The sequence below is a fragment of the Polyodon spathula genome, chromosome 2, assembly GCF_017654505.1.
Source record: "Polyodon spathula isolate WHYD16114869_AA chromosome 2, ASM1765450v1, whole genome shotgun sequence".
In the NCBI taxonomy this organism is placed as follows: Eukaryota; Metazoa; Chordata; class Actinopteri; order Acipenseriformes; family Polyodontidae; genus Polyodon; species Polyodon spathula.
In genome coordinates, this window is record NC_054535.1 from 41,164,930 (window position 1) to 41,187,795 (window position 22,866).

General features: G+C 37.9%; 1 protein-coding gene across 4 annotated transcripts in view; it reads left to right on the forward strand.

The window, feature by feature from the left end:
• LOC121296449 (collagen alpha-1(XXV) chain-like) overlaps window positions 1-22,866 on the forward strand; it is a 182,027-nt gene that overhangs the window by 116,344 nt on the left and 42,817 nt on the right. For all 4 annotated transcript variants that reach the window (XM_041222048.1, XM_041222057.1, XM_041222040.1 and 1 more), the window contains exons 7-11: window positions 9,985-10,056; window positions 10,949-11,065; window positions 11,423-11,458; window positions 14,598-14,624; window positions 18,863-18,907. In XM_041222048.1, the coding sequence (XP_041077982.1) occupies window positions 9,985-10,056; window positions 10,949-11,065; window positions 11,423-11,458; window positions 14,598-14,624; window positions 18,863-18,907 (297 nt within the window). The remainder of the gene's footprint in view (window positions 1-9,984; window positions 10,057-10,948; window positions 11,066-11,422; window positions 11,459-14,597; window positions 14,625-18,862; window positions 18,908-22,866) is intronic.

Below are 22,866 nucleotides of genomic sequence, written 5' to 3' on the forward strand. Positions count from 1 at the left end.
ATACCCGATTGTTCTTTACAATGCTTACCTATGCTTTACCATGCTTTCTCTGTGGTTTATTACACTTTGCTATGATTTTATTATGGTAAACTTATTAAGGTTATTAAATATTAGTTCAATCCAGACGGTTGTCATGCTGATGATCTGGGGAGACTGCACTGTGGTTGATCCCCCGAGCCAGCATCGCAGCCGTTGTGTGTGCGCTGGGGAGGCAAAATAAGCTGATCCCTGGAACCAGCATTACACTTCAGCCATCAACACTAGGCAGAAGGATATTTACTTCACCAGATGGAAAGAAACGCAAATGGATGGAGATGCAGATGGATCACATTAGTTTACTGTAAAGCTACGTCTTAGTTGGTGCTTATCTTGGCAAGAGCCGAGTTCAAATCATCAAGAAATTTTTAACATCTACTCTCATGTAATGGAAATCTTAAATAAATGAATGCAATAAAAAACACAGTCATTTACAGACATATCATGTAGTTTAAAACAGCATGTCTCACACACGGAATCCCAAGTGAAGCTGTCAATTAGTAGTAGTAATAATAATAATAATAATAATAATAATAATAATAATAATAATGTCCCTCCAAAAGCACCAATGGTAGCGGAATACCTTTTGGTGTTCCTAAATGTAGGAACACTGGTAACTACTGGAAGTAGCAGCTGCTTTACTGTGGGAATTGTTACAGGCCCCTGCAGTGCTATAATTGATTAACAAGTATCTTTTTTAATTGAGTTTGCCCTCCTTATAAAAAGTACTTTACAGTTCCAATCTGCTTTGAAGAGCTGTCACAAGCTGTACTTGCAAGAGCATAAAAAAGCTTTTTTTCAACCAGGTACTGTCACAAAGATGGCTGTAGTGGGTGACATCAGACCAGAACCAGGAACTAAAAAATCAACAACAGAGAGGTGGAGTTTGGTGAAGCTGAGCGATTTTTTGCACTCAGCATTTAATAATGAAACAGACAGTAAAGAAAAGATTGTAAAAGACAAAGAAAACACAGGACATGGCACTGGCAGCCAAAACAAAGAGACAAACAAAAACGAACCACACAGACAAACACGAGGAGCTGAAATTATAATATCTATTAATATTACCTCCGTCTCAAATCCCGTTCTCCACTCACCGAACACACAACCCCGAGTGAGTGAAAATATGCTGCTTTTATGCAGCTGTACTGAGACTCAATTGCTAATCAATCATTCAGTTGGAGTCTCAGTACAACTGCACGTGAATTAATAAAGTGCAATTCCCCATGCTCGCATATTATTACATTTTAGTGCTGTGCAATCCTCGTGCCTAAATACAAATATACATTTTAAACACTTGTGCGCATACCCCATATTACATCCCATGTACCAATGACTATACACCAACATTAACACACAACACGCAACATACAACACAGAAATACGCAGGGGAGGGGCAAAATTGCCACAAGTACATTACATAATTTCACATAGTTTCTCTTAAAACATGTGCTACCGTTAATTGCTTTTCCATGTTCTTTTGTATTTTATATATCATGAAGTATAGCTTATATTCAGTAACTAATTTATTGATTAACCTGTTGTAATGCAGGATACCATAAAAATAAAATGAGAATGCGAAATGAGAAATCCAGTTGTTCTTGTCAGGGCCAATCAACAATACTGGAGAAGGGCATTACAATACATCCAGTTGTCCTATCCATCCATTATAACAAGTGTTACTATACTCGGTTTGGCAAGTCTAGAAAATCTTCCAGCAGGTGGTGATGTCAAGAAATTAGGAAAACAAGAAGTATGGTTTACAGTGTTTTAGGGTTAATTTGATCTACAGCAAATATCTTAAAGTTGCTGAGTTTAAAAAAAAAAAAGTCATGTTTTACGCAGCAGCCTCGGTCTCAATAGTTAGAAGAGCACTGAATTAATCACAAAAAAGTAGACAGTTACAAAGACAGCTGACAAGGGACGATAGAACGCTCACTTGAAAAACGGACGTGTCTTAATCATGCCACACAATCAATCATTCAGCACCAAAGAGCTGCAAACTTACATTCCTATTGCTAACAAAAATAAGAGTGTATTTCCTTACAGCCCCAGAAAAAGCCAGGGGGTCTGGAAAAACAAAGTAGTAAAATTCAGACAGTCCTCTCCATCCGTGCTATCCATCATTTATGACAGGCTCATGTTCAGAAATCCGAAAGTGAATCTAATTGACATTGTGGGACTGCATGCTTATGGAGAAGTTAAGCCTTAATTAATGGACATAAGACTTTATAGTTTAATTTCAGAGCCTATTAAGCTGCAGTGTATCAGCCTAATCAAGTTTGATGCTAACATCCCCCTGAAAATGACTTCATAAACATCTCCTATTTATCTAAACCTGGGTAATTTAGTCTGGTTTGCAGAGAGATTTATTATTTATCATGTCTAAAAATCCTTAGCCCACAGCTGGAACTAAATTAGCTTTGTGACCTGAGAAACACTGTTTTCTATTTCTCCCTTTTCTCACAGCCTGCCTAACTAAATTTCCTTTGCAGCTAGTGGTATGTGAATTGGATTCCATCTTGGAATACCTTCAGCAGATTTGATCAAATTGGTACAGTCAAATAAAAAAAAGCAACAAAGTTTAGCACATTAAATCTTTAATTGGTTAAATTGATTACCAGGCAGTATTACGTTTCTTTGTTATTTTGCTTTTGACTTGCCATATTCTTAAGGAAATGAAAGTTATCCACCGTGACGCTACCACTTTTATAGTCTAGTTGGATTGTGTTTTACAGGGAAACATAAACCAGACCCCCAAAACAGACATCTTTCAGTCATACTTTACATAGTTTTCTGAGGATAATCTTGTGTTTTACAGAGTTTACTTTGTATGAAACATGACAAATGTAATCAGTTTGAAACAAAGCACAATTAAACACACAATGTACCTGACCTGAGGCTGAATCATGGCAGGATGTGCAGTCCAACAAATGAAATTGCCTGTTAAAGTGGTTATTGGCTTTGCAAATTTAATATGTAGGTAAATTAAGCATTTCAAAATAGCATGTCAGCGTTTCTTTTGGTTGAATAATAAAGGACGTATTTCGTAATGTTTGCTGCAGAGATTTCAAGAGCCCTGGTACCTTCAGCTGTTTTATTCATTGTTCATCAATAAAGAGCTTTTTTTTTTAGTCATCGCCAATGATTTTTTACCACGGTTTTCTCCCCAATTTGGAATGTTCAAGTATTATTTTTATCTGCAACTCCCGCAGCGACTCTGGAAAAGGTGGCAGACACACTTGTCTGCCAAAACATGTCCCGCCAAGCCGTCTTTTTTCGCGGCGTCGCCCTAAATCTTAAAGTATCAGAAGTATCAGTATTATAACAAATTTGGCTTGTTTTGAAACCAGCTAACGGGTAAATCTTGTCTTTGGTGTTTTTATTATTTTTGGGCTATTTTTATCATGTATGTTGTTTTCTATTCCTTTCGATTATGTGCAGAACGTCAATCTCCATGAAGCCCTGTAGTATTAGTATATCACGTCCTCCTCCCCGTCTGTTTTCCGGAGCTCTGCAATAAAATTACAAATTACACAAACGCTGTTATTTTGTATTCATCGCCAATTTAAGAACTGTATCAGTAGGCTACGATGAATTGTTTTTCAAATTTAAAGACTGTCTGCTGACAGTTCTGGACAATTTAATTTTACACTACATTCTGAATATCTTTTTTTTTTTTTTTGGACCTCCTGCATTTGATCTCGTCAGAAAAAACTAAACAAAAACAAAAACAAAAACCCAGCAGTTCTGATACTGTAAGTTGTGAGAAAAAAAAAAACAAGCAAGCAGGTACATACATAAATAATTTATTACCTGTGTTTATCTTTTTTTTATGCTTCACTGGTTATGCTTTTATAATATATTTTAAACCGGAATCTCAAAAAAGCAAGGGCTGTCGTTCATTCCAAACCGTAGGTCTCTGCACAGACCAATATGTAAAGCAGCTTTAAACCTGTGTTTATGGCCACAGTCATAAAATAATGCACTTGTACTGTCTTCGTGGTAAGCATTTTTACAAAAAGAAAAATGGCCAGCCTTCTTAAAGTAGTACTTTAACTTGTAATAGAAGTCCTGAATGTTCTCTGAAATCAGACGATTGTGCAGGAAATGTGTAGTTGACTCTTAACTGCAAACATTTAAAATACGCGCCGGTTATCAATATAAAAACTGGTGGTATGTAGGGAACCGGACACTGATTTTTTTTGTTATTCCTACTATTCAATGGAAAGACTAATTTGATTTCCCCACTGAAAATATGTTGCTTCATTGGTGTCCAGGCACCGAAATTATACGGGCCGGGCGCCATCTACGCATTTTTATAACAAATCATTAAAGATTCTTAAGTTAATTCTTAAGTCAAGGTTCTGATTGTAGAAATAAAGTAGCGGAATGACGTTCCAGCATGTTCAGGCTTGACTACACCACTTAGTGCAGGTCTACAAGGAAGCCACCAGACCCGGCCATAGTCCCGGAGGACAACACAGATCTGACTGGCTTCCACAGCAGACCTGTAGGCCATAGGTGTCGCTGGTGCGCAGTGAACCGCGGATTACCCTGCCGACCTGAGCCCTCCCCACCGGGGCACCTGCTGGGCCAATTGTGTGCCACCCCATGGGAACTCCTGACCATGATCGGTGATGGCATAACATGGACTCGAACGAGCGATCTCCAGGCTATAGGGCGCATCCTGCACTCCACGCGGAGCACCTTTACTGGATGTGCCTCTCAGAGCATTTATTTAATTCAATATATGAGTAGTCCCCCCCAAGATTTTAACCTTTAAAAGAACAGCTGTGTTGTTTGCACTTATTATTGTTTGTAAATAGTGTTATTGTCAGTAATTATATAGTATATTCCACAAGGCATTCTGTTGAAGTTTAAAAAAGAGGGGAATAAGTAGCAAATATTAAAAAGAAACATTATGACACATTTATACAAAACATATTTTAAATTAGGAAGCCTAAACATTGAACCCTAGTTTCAATGTGAAACAATGAGCTGTATAATTCAGTTCCTTTCTTCCAATATGCACAGTTGCTATAGGTCATATTTTGAAGGAAAGGGCAAATTTTCAGTGGTAAAATAGTGTTTTATTCCTCTCAGAAAATGTGCGTTTGCACTTAAGGTACATAAAAAAAAAACACCCAATGTCTCTTTTCCAGCAGCATACCATACTGTATCTTGTTACCAATAAAAATGACACTACTAAGAAGCAGAATTCAAATCCGTTAGCTCCTAGTTCGTAGTCCGATAATGTCTTCTAACTACTAGGCCAGATTCAAAGTTTCAGTAAACATTGAAGGAGTTTAAGACCACTTGTTGATCATTATACTACACTGACTGAAAACAGTGCAATGGTAGTTGAAATGAAACTTGCCTTTGTTAATGCTTTAAACAAGCAATAACATAAATAAATTACTGAGTAATTACCCTAGTATTAACCTGTCATTTTGTATTATTTCAAGTACTTTTTAATTAGGGTTCTCATTAGGTTAGGGCTAGGTCAAGGGGAAGGAACAAAACTGAAATTGTACTTTGTAACTTAAAAGTACTCCTAATTATTGACCACTGAGGTTTTTTTTTTTTTTTTTTTAATGTTGACTGATTTTTACTTACTTGACAAACAACTTTCAACGTGAGTCCCGAAAAGTTTATAAATGAAAGAAATAAAGATGTAATAGGTAGCTTCTGGAGAGAGCAGTGTGGAGGGACGAAGGAGAGGGAATCCTACACACACAGATAAAGAAGCCCTTGTGTTTGTGAGGGCCATGCAGGTCCTAATTAGAAGGCAAGGCTGGGGGCACAGTGAGTGTCAGAAGCACTCCAGCCCTCGAGCACATTCAATACAGTGTGAAGTAGCAACAGCTGGCAGTAACCTAAGGAAGTGGCAGTGAGCAGCAGGCGGCAGTTCCTTTCCCAGTTACCATGTCCGAAGGGTCGCTGGCCTGTGTTGCCCTGTGGAGTTTAGGTCTATCATCGGGTCAGGGTGCAAAGTGCATTTTAAGAAATATAGTACAATAAACAGAAACAGCCACAGCACTGCCTCTCTCCTAATTTATTAAACCAGGATTATTTGACACAACTGCCTTGTAGAGGTGTGTGGTCTGGCTAAGGAAGACATTGAGTGTTTAGTTTTTATTTACAAACATCAGAGACATAGTACCGGTACTGCTGATATTTCGCTTTTGTTAATACAAGGACTAACAAATACATTCCTAATGGTAATCATCCCATTTCAAAGAAACAATCATTTTGTACTGAACTCTCTCCAGTTATTATTGGGTGTGCTATTACTTTAATTACTATAGTGATATAGCTCCACCTATATACAGTACATGACACATGTATGCGACTAGTTCAAGGAATAGCAGGGTTCAGATACACTTTTAAATGTATCAAGGGAAGTTCTCCAAAAAATTTCGTTGGTCTATGTCTGTTATCAGTAGACTAAAGAATACATTATATGTGGCTGTATAAGTCTGTGCCACAATGTCAGCAAATGAGAACCTAGTTTCCCTTTGGAATACAACTTGACGTGGACTTCATTAAAAAGATTTCTCTTCAAGTACTGGCAAGGTTTCAACCATTACACAGTAGGTTAGCAGACTGAGTTTTGTAATATAAAGACTTTTCTAACCACAAGTAGAGAATGTTTCATTTTGCTTAACAGCAAGTTGATCTCCAATATTGTATTAAGTGCAGCTGCAGCTGATCCAGGCCATGCAACCTTAGCTCTTTTGCGAAAGCCTAGGTTGCCTAGCCCTGATAAAGGGGCAGCATTCCTTCCATTCTTTCTTCTAACTGCACTGGGTAGAACAAAACCTGTGAGATCTAAAAGTTTGAGTTAAGTCAGTCATTGATTTTAAATAAAAGATGTGTTTATTGTTGTTCTCAGTTTTAAGAATGCACATACTGTACCTGTGAATATAAGTACTAGATTCCTATATTATTCTTTTTTGGGAAAAGGTCTTTGTGTGGCTCGTCTGGAACGAGCAAAGTTTTCCAATCCCTTTGACTGTCCTGATTTATTTGTTTGATGAAGACACTGTGGTTGAAAATCATTTTGTCTCCTTGGCCTGACATTTGGATTATACTGTATTCTAATGATACACAGATGCAAATATTAGAAGCACAATCAACCAGTGACCTTTGGAAACTACTAAAACAGTCCAAGAAGATTTTTTCTTTCATCCGTTTAGTGTTATGCTTTAGAGAATTACGGCACCATAAATTATATAGACTTGCCAATAATTCCTGCATTTAAGGTTAATATGGCCAAGTGCATGGGTAAGGACTAGGTAAAGAAAACTACTCTGAAGGTACTGTATGAAATTGGTAGTACGAATAGCTTTTAAAGGTTTTAAGGTTACATTTAAATTAATTCCCAATTTGATTAATAATTTTAAGATCAGGGCTTCTTTGGCCAGTCATCAGAATTCTTTCATACAACCCCTTTCCATGGTAAATTGTTGAAAACTAAAGCTCTACTACCACCAAAAAGAAGAGTTTTCACTGTAAACCCATTTTAGTTGAGTGAGACCAAAATATACCAGTAATCACCAAAGGTGCAACTGAAACAGGTGATGGGCCTTCCAGGGTTAATGCAAATTTAGTAGGTTTCCTAAAGTAATTACAACTGTTTGTTTTCAACCAGTTTGTTTTTTCCTTTTACAGTAATCTGTCACCTGGAGTAAATTTTGAATGGAAAGTTTTCGCTTAGGTTGCCATTTTTAACTTCACTGTGAAGATGATTACTGACCACAGTTTGTTACTAGACAGCTGAAAAAGCCGCAACTCCACAATAAATTGGTTGTGAGGATGACAGTCATATTATCAAAAACACTTGGCCTAATCTTAAGACATGTATAATCTTTCATTTACTCAAAAGGTTCTTGGTAATGTTAACATTAAAATGTTTTTATCCTTTAAAAAAAATATATTAAATTGCAGACAGGATTCTCGGTTTCCACGCTTTCTCTATTTAATGTTTCCTCATGCAGAGTCAAATGATGTGGCAATTAATGCCAGAGTTAGCTTTGTGACAGGAAGCTCTGGGTTGCGATCACTGGAATGCTCCTCACATGAGACAGCTGTCAGGGCAGTTACGCATTTCACAGTCACTACTACCTGCACCTAATTCCAACCTCAGTCTCAGATACTGTATGATAAAGCAAGGCACAAATTCCTAAGAACAGACACCCACACTTCAGCATATATTCATTTTGTTGACTCAGAAATACATGACCTGTCTGAATGAGATGCAGGCTAATCTGTTGTGAAATGAACAAAACAACTTGCCCAGTGAAAATCCTTTTAAAATGTTGTTAGCCTAAAGCAAACATTTCCAGATTTTTGATTCAAGAAATAAAATGACTGTGTTGTCATCCATAATAACTCACACTTATAGTTTAATGTTCAGCAGTGTCTGATTTGCTATTGACTATGTAAGTAATCCTAAATATCTCTAAAACAAAGAGATGCATTTATCAAGCTGTAAAACAAAGAGATGTATTTATTTGCATTTGTGTGCTACTGGATTCTTAGGACTTCAGACATATATTGATTGATGAGTCTCAATGTTTAGTTTTTCTTCAGTAGTAAAAAAAAAACAAGAAAGAATAATCTGCCCTGTTGTTTAACAATATATGATATTGTAACTGGCCCAAGTTGTCCATCATTAAATTGTAGATGTCTGGAATATGTTTGGCAATTCAAATGCAGTTTGGAGCTATGTTGTACTCCCAGAATGCATGTGTCTTGCTGTGTATTGTGTTTGCCTTGTTGTTATGCTGTATTGTGTTGTGTTGTGTTCTCAGGGTCTGCCAGGCTTCTCTACTTTGGCGGCTTTGCACAGTAATCAGATCCTGACTGTCAAGGTTTGTGGGTCATGTGAAGATGCTTGGTCAGACCTCAACCAGCATAGTCTGAAACACTGGTGGCCTCAGCTATGATTTGATTGCCCTGCTAAACTAGCCTTGTCCATTCACTATCAGTAGCTGGCAGCACTTTTAGGATTCTGGGGTCTATTCAATAGGGTGGTGGATCTACATCCCATCATCATTTAAATCAGCATAAGAAGGAGTTTGTCAAAACCAACACCCCTGGATTCCCAGTGTAAAAATGATATATGAAAACGAGTAGAGATTTACAGTACCGTCTCTATACAGCTTAACCCATGCTTATAAACCTAATAAGAACGAATGCTTGGGCAAATATGAACTTATAACCCTATGTGGTTGAACAATATTTGATGTTTAAAATAGATATAGCAGCTGTGTTGCATATAATACGTTTTAGGGTTTTCCAAAACTATTTATATGGACCAAATGTCATGGCATGCATTCTTCTCTAGGGACAGTGTTTTCATTTTTTATTTATTTATTTATTTTTTGTGAAAATAATGAATAATTAGCAACTACAAATTAAAATATATTTTATTGCAGAAAGAGAGATCTGTACAATAATATTAGCTGGGCCATATCAAAGACATAATCACTTGTAAACAGACAGGTTGATTTGATTCTAAAACATGCATTCTTTTCTAAATGTTTAATCCAAACTATGCTGGTCCATGGGTCTGATAAAGCAATACAATGTGCTCTTAAAAACAGTGTTTTTGTTGCAGAGGAATCTGGGCTGGCTGTAACCATAGGAATCGTTATGATCACAGTGTAGTGTGCTGCACAGTGCCACCTACTGGCGATTTGTACAATTATTTCAACCAATGTTATAAGTATTATTTTATTATTTTTAAAAAAGAAAAAGAAAAAAAACTTACATAAACCAAGAAAGCACAGACTCCACAAGGCAACCAAAGCACTGTCCATTATACTGTGTTAGTTCTAATCTGTTTTACCTTTATTTCTTCCTTGCGGGCGCTCTGGTATCTCTTCTCCACCTCTCTCACCTTTGAACTCCAACCTCTGACTTCACCTGCCTGATCAGATGGTCTTCCCTAAAATCAATCATGGGTTTCTTTCTGCTGATCAGCAGCTCATAAAACGGCGTCTCATTAAGGTAGTGCTAACCCTCACGGGATTCTTCTTGTGCCTCTTGCTAAACTACACTTTGGGTTATTCTCTTCCTTGTTTATCTCATTTCTCCTCAATAAAGCTGTCGTGAAAGCATTCTATCTTAAATTATGAAGTAATTTTATGAATTTTTTATTATTATTATGATTTGAATACCTCTAACAAAGGCCTACATTTAACCCTAGCAGTTAAATATTAAGAGATTTCTATAATGCCAATTGTTATAATTTAGACTAAGTTACCTTTCTAGTTAATCAAATTAAATATCTGGTTAAGTGGCTGCTGTGTTAGAGATATTCAAGTGTAAGTTGAATTTGTGCATCTGTTTAGCATTCATAAGCTGTCAAAATACTTTTTTTTTTTTTTTATCTAACAGTAACTTTTCTCATTTTGGAGCAAGTCCTGAACTGATCTTCCACGTTTTCTCCCAACACCTCAGAGAGTAATAAAAACCCTTCTGACACAGATTTCTCACATGTAGCAACCCTTCACAATATCAGTTTACAGTATGCAGGGTCAATACTGTATATTTGTCTTTTTTTAAAGCAAAATTTTTAATGAAGGATTTAAAAACTGACTGGCAATAATTAACAGCAATAAAAATAGTGCAGATGTCCATGATTTAATTTGCCTATGAAAAAAAAAAAAAAACTTAGTGAGTGAGCAGCCAGAGCAGTTTTCTATTGATTTGGTTTACTGCCGGGTGACAAGAATACATAATTACAATCTCTTTGTCATCTGAGAATGGCAATAAGGTCACATAGTGAATTGCAGCTTTTTCCCAATATCCTTCAGTGCTATAGAGGGATTAGGGGACAACTGTAGGCGGAAAACCCATCCCTGTTTACAGCACCTATTTTTTTCACTTTGTTGTGCAGGGAGATCAAGGTCAGGCTGGCCCTCCTGGCCCTCCAGGGCCCCCAGGACCACCGGGCCCCCGTGGCCCCCCAGGAGACACAGGGAAGGATGGACCCAGGGGTGTGCCAGGCCTGCCAGTAAGCACTGACATAGAGATGGGTATCCGTAATGAAATGAACTGGTTATAATGAGCTATCGTTCGTTTTCCAGATTGGACTGCCCTCGAGGTGGTTACACTGAATGAGTATTGCAGCCAACTGTTGCCATTTGTGCAATTGGGCTCCATTTTAATAGAGTTTTTCAAGTAGGATAAACGTGGAAATGTGGTGGCTACATCACTCCCCACCACTCTTGAATCCAGCACGCTTCCTGACCAACGCACGGGCTTCAGATAAAGCAAGTACTATATTATGGAGTTTTGCTGGTAGGGATACAGTACAGTACCTGAATGGATGTGGTGAATGAGCTGCTGACTTTTTTCTTTACCATTCTAGGGAGAACCAGGAAACTCAGGAGAAGTGGGACCAATGGTAAGTTGTTAACTATTTAACATAACTCTTCACTGTGTTTTGGAAAAGGTAAGAAGAGCTATTGAATCTTTGCTGAGAATTTCTCAATAGAAACACATGTCCTCTCCTACTGGCCTTGTGCTTTCATGTATCTACACACAGGCTATCACCAGCAGCTAGCTTGCCAGATGCTTATTCCGTCACACTTTTGTAAATTTTTATTTTTTCTAGAAAACAGCATCTGTAATTGTGATAAACATCTTTTGGGATATTAGCTCCAAGTTATGTATATTTGGGAAGTCAGCTCTTTTGAGCAAACCTGTGTATGTACAGATGTTTGATACAATATATGCACTCAAGTTACTACTCTCTTTTAATCTCAGACGTTTGACTTCTGTTTCATCTTACAGTTCTACTCATTTCTCCAGCTGCCTGCAAAGATAACAGTCCGCAGTGATTATGAAAAGAGAACCAGTGAGAAGGTTCAATTTATAGACATTCATCAAGATGTCTTTAAAGTAGCGGCTGTGTTCATTATATTGCTGAATGGAGACAGAGACATATTGTGGGTTTGCATTTCTCCACCATGCCCAGAAACTGACACTTAGAGTTGTTGATCTGCCAACTTTTTGTTATAAACACTATTGAAAAAACAAAAAAACAAATTCAGGTTATCCAGGCATGTGTTAATGTTTAAGATAATGTTCTCATTTTTCAAGAAGGAAAAGTTGGAGAACCCTGACAGATATTACCAGCGCCATGAGCGTGAGCTGGGACAAGTTAAGGACCTTCTGGGTTCCAGCTTGGTTGTTATTTTCTGTGATGAGGCATGACAGCAGTGAACAGTGACCACTGTGGTGCAACTGGAGGACTGGCAACATGTAGCGCTTCTATTTTATAGGAGGAATGGGATTTCTGGTTCATTCCTTTTTCTGCACTAGTTTGCCAGATGTGGCAGATCTGGTTGCTTAACATCATTATTGCCCAGCCTAAACAGACAATGTTTAATTCTGTTCAGTCTTCTTCTGCTACTACTGCTGCAAAGGCAGAATGATGCACATACTGTTCTCTATGTCATTAGTACAGTATATTCAAAAAGCATTGATCACATGGTTGTTACTGCATTTTGAAATCCACCTGACCCAAATCATTTGTATTGCTGTCGCAAACAGGGATTTTAAAAGGAGAGTTAGGGGACAGAGGGCAGTAAGAGGACAGATTGTATACCAAAAAAAGCATTTAAACTATTCTGTTATATCCATTAAATCACAAGCAGCCTAATTATGTTTTTAGTGGCTAAAAGTGCTTGGTAAAGCTGAAGCTAACACAATAAAAGTTTCTTAAAACATTATCAATGATGTGTGAATTAAACACTTTTTCCTTGCTAAAAATGTAATTGAATTGCGCCCAATAGGTCCACGTTTTTTTTTTCTTTTTGTCATTTCATACACATTGAATTAACAACCTCCATCCTTTTATACCATTCCCAGTTCTGTTAAGCTTGGCAGCTGTTTTCTTGACACTTACATTTTGTGCATTACTCTCAGTTGTCCCAGTTCTCACACCAAGTGTGAACAGGCTGGCTGTAGGGTGACATCAGGCCAGGGAGGAGTACACACACAGGCAGTACTGGCAGGTGAAAACTGAGACGCTGCAGTGCTCAGTGCGTTTAATAAACACACAGAAAATAAAATGCTGAACAAAACAGAACATGGCACTTTGGGCCAAAATAAATAGACAAACAAAACAAACAGACACCAACAAACAGGGTGGACGAACGCTAAACACAAAACAAGTACGCTGCTAGTGCTTCCAGCACTCATAGCAGTTGTTGAATGTACTTTTGCTTATTTTCTCCTTCTCCACACCCGTTCTCCACTCACTGAACACACAACCCTGAGTGAGTAAAATGTGCATCTATATATATATACTGTTTTGCCGGGATTCAGTTACTAATTAATTATTCACTTGAATCCCAGCATGTGAACTAATTTGTGCAACCCGTGCTCACATACTATTAAATACTTTAAATGTGCATGAGGCAATCCAGTGCCTAAATACAGTTATATATTTTAAATCACCCGTGCTACACAGACCCATTTATATCCCGTGCACCAATACCTATACACCAATATTAAAACACCACACGCAACACATAACACAAAATCCACACATGGGCAGGGCACACTGCCACAATCCCATATTTCTTCAGTTTAAAAAACCCAGAAGTCCCTGAACTACTGTACAATGCATACAAGGAATCAGTCAATTTCCCTTCACAAGTCATTCAGGAAATGCTACTAAAATAATGTTTCATTTTGAGTTACTGGTCTTACAACCTTCTACAGTCCAGTCTACTAACCGCTGAGCTACTGCTGCTGTCACCCTGTTGCGAAGCTGCTACCCAAACTGAACTGAACTGATTCAGTTTGCCAGTGGAAAATAGGCGTGGTTGGTTATAACATGGTGAGAGTTCTGTTAGTTTTTTCCTTGTCATTTTGGCGCCATGCAGAATTTCCATTACTGGACTGAAATGCATTCAGTGTCTCAGTGGGCCTATATGACTTTATGATTCTTACCTCATTCCAAATTATTGTCATAAATAAACATTGCTCCAAACAGAAATTAAAGATAGGCGACTGCATTCATAAAGTGCTGGCACACCTCTGCCCTTTTATTTCCTTCAGCACAGTTACAGTATACAGTATGTCCTAATACAGACATATTTAATTGTTTTGCAGTAGTTCCTATTTTGTGCAGTTATACATTTGTGTTCATGGGGACTTGCATAAGGCAGCAATTTATGTCTTTCTCATGTGTTCACACTGTATGCAGTGGAAAAAGAAAAAAGGTATTTGTTTCTGACTATGAAGGATTTCTCCTGTTCTCTATAAACAGTCTAATACTTAAGCCTTAAGAGATGTAATTGTATCATGGAACTTTCCAACTGCACTAAAAATAATACATATATCCCATTTGTATTGTTATTTCTTTCACCAAACAAAAGTGTATTGTTCTTTTATGCTATTTGTTTAATCCAAAAATCTTCTAAAGGGTTTGAGCACAGTGTGAGAACACATGCAAACAGGATAGTTTTAATTGGTCACTTATAACTAAATTGACCCCAGAATTGTGCTAATTGCGTTATTTTTAATTCCAGGGACCTGAGGGGCCTCCAGGACAAAAGGTACAGTCAAACAATAATAGTAAATAAATGATGCTGCATGTTCTGAATTCCCTACTTGGACAAGTTAAGATACTCAGCTACCCTTAATCACCTTCAACTGCTTCACTGTAGTCTGAAATTTACATGGTCTGAAAACCTGTAGAATTCAATACGTCTGATTTCCCATCGTAGGAAATACTAGCGGTCTGTTTTCCATCTCTCTGTCTAGAAGCTTGTCGGTCAGTACAAAGGCATTACAGTTTTCCTAGTCATAGGTTGGCAAATGCATGAAAAACTGTACATAAAAAAATATCACTCAAGACCAGGATGGAATTTCATATTCACTGGACATATGTGGTCATATCCAGCAGTCCCATATGCATAGGGGATGCTGGTGAATGATGTTTGGCTGGCAGTAATCAGGTAGCCAACAGTGTCTTCCTGTTTCCATGGTTGCCTCAGTACCAACTTCCTTTCATGCCTGTCAACACTACTTATAGACTTCTAAACCATCTGACATATATCAGCGAGGCCTACAATAAGATATATAGCATGTTTTGGAAAGTCTGTGAGGTCGGCTCTCGGTCTTTCAACATTACGTTAGGGAATCTATTCTAAAAAAAGGTATTTTACTGCATGTTTATCTCTTAAAGGAGTCTTATGAATACCAGCTGACATGGTTCAAGCATATTAATAACAAAGGCTTTAAAAACATAAAACGATCAACAGCAAAATGGTAAGAGAAAGTTGCTAATGAAACATAGAACAATGTTTTTAAAACCTTTATTACCTCTTCAGTTTCTATTTGCATGTGTGTCACTTTAAGCAACGTCTAAAGTTACACCTTTATGGGTATGACACAGTGGCCCATATTCATAAAACTTACCGTCTCCTTTATCGTGACAATAATAGTGTTTAACTTGACATTATTTCATTGCGTGACACATAAATGCCATTTACCGTCAAAAAAATAAATCACTCATCACAATGTTAGAATATCATGCCCTTTGAGACCAATTTTCTCATTAGCGTATTATTCCTCTGATTCATAAATCTCTGTTGTGCTGTTAATTGACCCTTGGCATCATAATTAACACATTGTAATAAATGACCCCTACTGGCCAAATCAGCACATTGTATGTATGCATAAAAGACATGACTACAAACCCCACTACGCAGGATTCCCTTTTAGCGAAACCGTAGTGCGTCTGCCTTTAATGCCAGAAAGGTGCCTATAAAGTTAAACAAACTGTTTTATAACTTATTAATGCATGTTTTTATTGTATTTATCTGTGTGGCTTTATATTGAAGTTTTAACATGTTCACTGAGATTAAGAATGTAACGTTAAAATATAAGTAACATAATTCATTTGCTCAGTGTGATACCTCGAAAAAAATGCGCCACGCTGATAAAGAACCTTGTAGAACACACGTTTACAGTATATAGTGTTGTAGCGTTGCTGGATTCCAGGATGAATAGAGTCAGACAAGGTAGGTATTTTAAAGGGTTGAGCCCGTATTTATTTAAACAACAAAATAAATATAATCAAGGAAAGGGTACTGGGAGCAAACACAAAATAAAGTGGTGAGTCGATATTTCTTTTTTTTCCTCTTTACTCTTATCTCTCACTTTTCTCACTCACTCTATCCTGTCACTACTACCATTTGTGCCAAGAACTGGGATTGAGGACAGTGCCGCTCCCTATTTATGTCCTCGCTCAACCGCTGTTCCCCTCCAATCACTCGCATCCTTTCCTTCCTACACCCCGCCTCCCACTCCACTCCGCATGCAGTCACAGTCAGTCACCCACAACCGCGTTTCCCCTACCCCTCAACCACTCACCGCCTCACACAAGTTAACCCATGTGGGACCCCCATCCTCCCAGGGATTGTCACATTGTATACTAAAAAAAAACATATTCCTTTTGTTGTGATATTGTAAAAATATGTACCCAGGTGCAGTGGCGCAACACAAAATGCCGGGACCCCCTGCAAAATATGGTGGGGAGGTGTTAAGTGTATAATGACACTTTTTTCAACATGAGGCACCTCCCATGCACCAGTAAACTTATTAGGCATCTGGTTTTATTATTCTATTTTTTTTTTTTTTTTTTTTACAATTTAAGCACTCATCACAGATCAAGTTTCATTCTCCCTTTTGCTTGGAATTGTTCTCAGTGAAGTAGTCCTCGTCTGTTTGACCACTTAAGGACTGGAGAATTGGTGCCTGCTTGCTGTTCTGGGATTGGAGAATGGTGCACCCTCTTGCATCATGAAGAATGCAACTTATTTTACTGAAAATGAGATTGCCCTCACGCCTTATTTTGTGCAAACTCTTCTGTTAAGGCTTTCACAGCTAGTCGCCTAAGTCATTCACTCTCTATGCTTAATGTTGACATTCCTGTCATTCTGTCCTGGGTCATGAAACCTAAAGTAGTTTTTGACAATTTCAGCTTTGAAAAGGACCTTTCCGCACTTGCCACAGTAACTGGTATAGTCAATCATCATCATTGCAACATCCAAAACACTTTGGCAAAATAGTGTTATGTTTCAAAAATAAAAGATTGCTTAGATCTTTAATTATACCACCAGCAATCTCTTCGATTTCGTCCTTCAATGGTGTTCTGAATGACAGTATCAGTTCAGGAAAGTCAGAAGGTAAATGGCCACAATTATTGACCACAAAATTTAAACAATTATGATTGACAGATTACTTGCCTCCTGGAGGGGCTGCAGGGGCTTATGTTACGCCACTGTCCAGGTGCTTAATTGTCAGAGATATTGGGGATTCATGTATAGAGGTTGTACGCCTTTAAGATGTCAGCTGAAATTGTCAGCTGATATACAAATGCTTCAGTGCAGAGAGGTGATGTTTATAACACCTGCAGAATATGCTCACCCCGGTTTCATGCACCAGTTGTGATGGTGACCAAACGTGTGTGAGTACTGGTGTATAAAAAATTGCTTCAAAATGAAAAGCTGCATTCAAGAAATTTAGAACAAGAACAGCGAAAAATACATATACACTTAAGGTTTGTATGTTGCACACGTGCATTAACAAAATGCCCTGAAAACTTAACATAAGGAAATAATTCTAATGAAGGGCTGTAACACAGAACAAAACTGAATAATTAAACAAAAAATGAAGTGAAAAGGTTACCGTACCAAGCTGATTTTTTTGTGAACGCCAATAAACCTATGTTATCTTTCGCCAGTCAAATCGTAGAGTGCCCCAATAAAGTTTTGAGCCCCACTAACCGAATCTTGGGCAGCCGCAACTATCCTAGATATAATTTGGTTACATTGTTTACTGTCGGGAAGCTTGGGACTGTAATTAGGAAGTGTACTGCTGATAAAAATAAATATATAATAGTGTGTATATCTATCTATCTATCTATCTATCTATCTATCTATCTATCTATCTATCTATCTATCTGATATATATCTATCTAGATATATATATATATATACTATATATAGATATATATAGATATATATATCATATATAGTATACCTAGAGAGTTAGAAATGAAATGACTGTAGCTTCCGTGTGACTTGTAAAAAATTTAGCTCTCATATTGTGCGAATGAAAATATGAGAAAATATGTAAATATATAAAAAATATATAAAATATATGGCAATGTGCTGGCTGTGCTATACTTAATATCAAAAATAGCAGAAAGAACATGCTGCAATTTAAACTTGTTTATACTGAAAAATAAACGGTAACGTATAATCATAAGCGCTGTCTGTGACTCTGCTGAGAAACTCTTCAATCAAAGCCTGTGAAGAAATGTGTCAGCCTTAAATATACAGTCAACATAAGCTAAGATTTAGGATACATCTAAAATAGACATATTTGTAAATTAGCAATCAATGAGATGAAGGAATCTCAAGGTTGGTCTGCTTTGTAGCTGTGCTGCAGGAAGTTGTGTTAGTCTAAGTTGAATGGACAATTTGGGAGGTGCCATCTGTATGATGAGACATTTTACCCAGGGTTGTATCTTGGTTTTCGGCATTTAAGACCATGTGGCCTTATATTTAGTCACACATTTCACCAGCCCCTGGAAAGGGACAAGCCATCACTGGGAGGCTGTTTATCAGTAAATCCATCCAATCTAAATGCCTTGTGATATGTAATAAATAATCTGATGCAGCAAAAACAAACATTTCAGAAGCGCTATTTATGCAGGTTCAAGATTCAGTATGAAATTGTGGATAATAATTTCTCTATTTCGTTCTACTCCTATGTTATAAAGGGCTCTGTTGGATCTCCTGGGAATGCAGGTGTGGACGGCAACAAGGTACAGGAAGAATATTACTGTAGAGGTCTATAATAGATTTGAGCACTCCCAGGTGAAGTAACGGGTGTAGTTGGGCAGAGACTGCTTGGGCGTTTTAAAAACCGTACACTGCATTCTCTCTCTCTCTCTCTGACTCTCTCTCCTTCCCTAATTCAAATTCAAATTTAAAGTGCTTTACTGGCATGACCAATACATACACTGAACAAAAATATAAACACAACATGCAACAATTTCAAAGATTTTCCTGAGTTACAGTTCATATAAGGAAATCAGTCAATTGAAATAAATTCATTAGGCCCTAATCTATGGATTTGACGATTGGGAATATAGATATGCATCTGTTAGTCACAGATAACCTTAAAAAAAAAAAAAGGTAGGGGCATGGATCAGAAAACCAGTCAGTATCTGATGTGACCACCATTTGCCTCATGCAGCGCGACATCTCCTTCACATAGAGTTGATCAGGCTGTTGATTGTGGCCTGTGGAATGTTGTCCCACTCCTCTTCAATGGCTGTGTGAAGTTGCTGGATATTGGCAGGAACTGGAATATGCTGTCGTACACGTCGATCCAGAGCATCCCAAACATGCTCAATGGGTGACATGTCTGGTGAGTATGCAGGCCATGGAAGAACAGACATTTTCAGCTTCCAGGAATTGTGTACAGATCCTTGCGACATGGGGCTGTGCATTATCATGCTGAAACATGAGGTGATGGCAGCGGATGAATGGCACGAAAATGAGCCTCAGGATCTTGTCACGGTATCTCTGTGCATTAAAATTGCCATTGATAAAAAGCAGTTGTGTTCTTTGTCCGTATCTTATGCCTGCCCATACCATAACTACACCTTCACCATGGGGCACTCTGTTCACAATGTTGACATCAGCAAACCGCTCTCCCACACGACGCCATACACGCTGTCTGCCATCTGCCCGGTACAGTTTAAACCGGGATTCATCCATGAAAAGCACACTTCTCCAGCATGCCAGTGGCCATGGAAGGTGAGCATTTGCCCACTGAAGTCAGTTACAACGCCGAAATGCAGTCAGGTCAAGATCCTGGTGAGGACGACAAGCACACAGATGAGCTTCCCTGAAACGGTTTCTGACAGTTTGTGCAGAAATTCTTCGGTTGTGCAAACACACAGTTTCATCAGCTGTCCAAGTGGCTGGTCTCAGACGATCACGCTGGTGAAGAAGCCGGATGTGGAGGTCTTGGGCTGGCGTGGTTACACGTGGTCTGCAGTTGGGGGGCCGGTTGGACGTACTGCCAAATTCTCTACAACGACATTGGAGGCAGCTTATGGGAAAGAAATGAACATTCAATTCTCTGGCAACAGCTCTTGTGGACATTCCTGCAGTCAGCATGCCAATTGCACGCTCCCTCAAAACTTGAGACATCTGTGGAATTGTGTTGTGTGACAAAAATGCACATTGTAGAGTGGCCTTTTATTGTCCCCAGCACAAGGTGCACGTGTGTAATGATCATGCTGTTAAATCAGCTTCTTGATATGCCACACTTGTCAGGTGGATGGATTATCTTGGCAAAGGAGAAAGGCTCACTAACAAGGATGTAAACAAATTTGTGCACAAAATTTGAGAGAAATAAGCTTTTTGTGCATATGGAAAATTTCTGGGATCTTTTATTTCAGCTCATGAAACATGGAACCAACACTTTACATGTTGTGTTTATATTTTTGTTCAATGTAAAACAATTAACATTTAAAACATGTTTAGAAGTAAATATTATAATAAAAAGCAAATAAAACAAAAATAAAAGCACAGTATATAGAAACAAGCCACAATAATAATAATATTGATAATAATAGTATTTTATACTATTTTCTCCTCCCTCCCTGTGTGAGGAGCCTCAGTGTTCACACTCTGTCCCTCAGGCTGTGATAAGGGTGTGTATACTGGGCTGCCACACAACTTGTCTTCTCTCCTGAGAGGAAGGGAAGTTTTTCTGGGTCTGGGAATTCTGTGCAGAGATGTTTTATTTTCGGGAATAAGGCTTCGTTTATTTTATATAATTCTGAGCACTGCAGTAAAAAGTGTGTCCCTGTCTCGACCTGACTGAGCTGACAGTGATCACAGAGCCTGTCCTCTTTGGGCAGCCATGTCTTCCTGTGTCGGCCTTTCTCGATGGCCATGCTGTGCTCACTGCACCTGTACTTTGTTAAGGTCTGTCTCTGTTTACTGTGTTTCACCCTGGTCAAGTATTCAAGCCAGGGTGTAGTGTCTTTTTAGGGCCCAATAGCAGTCCAATTTACTTTGTGTTTATGTGTGTGTCTCCATTTGGGTGAGGTATTCTTGTTTGTGTTTCTCTCTCTCTCTCTCTCTCTCTCTCTCTCTCTCTCTCTCTCTCTCTCTCTCTCTCTCTCTCTCTCTCTCTCTCTCTCTGTCTCTTTTTCTTTCAGGCTCTGTTTTCAGTTTTTGTTCTTGGAAACAGTTATTTCTCAAGCATTTAACAACACCTGGTAGACATGGCTCCAGTACAATGATCCATCTGCCTGATTAGCCTCTAGTTTGCCTTTTTTTCCAACAGGAAACTATTTGTAATAAAGGAAATATGTAATTTCCGTACCTCAATTCAAATACTGTACTTATTGTATTTGGTCAGCAAATTAGAAATGTTTCTGAATTATGGTTACATATCACCACGGAACCCGTCACAGTTCAATATTATTAGTATTAAGTAAATATTTTTAGAAAACTTTATTTTGTCATCTAAGTTAACTAATATTATTAAAAGTCATCATGAATTTTGCAGGGTGTTAGTGATTTTCTCAATACATCCCTAGATACAGTTGTTCATTATTTAATTTGTTTTAATACACTAATAAACTTTATTAAAGTAACGTCAAAGCCAAAGAAAAAAAAAAGTTGATTCGATTCTCATTTAAGTTGAAAACAATATGCATCACTGTCTTTTATGCTACCACAGTTAAAGCTTCAGTTTTTCCCAGCTAGATGCCTAACATCCTGGTCTTTTAAAGCTACTTTCTGCAACAGATTGTTTTAGTAAATTCAATCTATGTCTGTGCTGCTTACCTTCAAACCCATATGTAATCCTCAGACAGTGTTGCCAAACAAAGGTACCTGCAGAGGGTAATGGAAACTAAGAATCCCCCTACAGTGGGCTGCGAGCTCCTGTGCTTGGTTCTTCAGTGGGCTGTGATGCAGCTGGTGTTGGGCATTCCCAATAGAAGTTCTGCAAACACTTGGACTTTTTTTTTTCCACAAACGACTTATATACATTGCTATGTTATTTAAATAATACCTATGCCACAAATTCAAATTGTGGAACAAATTGACTGTGCAACAGCATTGATGTGCACATGATACATCTTGGCTGATAGGTTAAAAGACCACCTTTTAGAGAAAACAATTAGTCAAAATCAAGTAAAAATAAACATTTAAAAGAATTAGAAGCTGTAGAAACTCTATAAAGTCTGTGTATTGCAAAATTTAAACAGGACAAACCAGAAGGGCATTTAATATATTTTCAATGTAGCTGTCATTTAGATAGAGCGCTTTTAATTCAACATTTACTTCAATTGAGTGCCAACACGTTTTTTTTTTTTTTTTTAAACCTGCATTCAATTTAAACTATTAGACTGCAAATAGTACAGTGAACTCTATTTAATGAAAACCAGAAACCACTTTAACTAAACTCCTAACACATTTTAAACAAATGTTCATCTTTTTCTATGTGTTATTATATATGCTTGTCAGTGCTTTGGGTCAGGGGGAATCATGACGCACAACTCAACTGACTGGTTCTGTCACTCAAGTACAAAGGATCGACTGTTATACAGCTTTGTCTGTACTTTACAACCTAATATAAATCATCTGTAATAAAAGAAGGACATGACCAATCTGTTTTTTGCTCAGCAAATAGGGCTTGAAGTGCATTTGTTTGTATTGTATGGACATTTTTGACGCTTCCTATTTCATG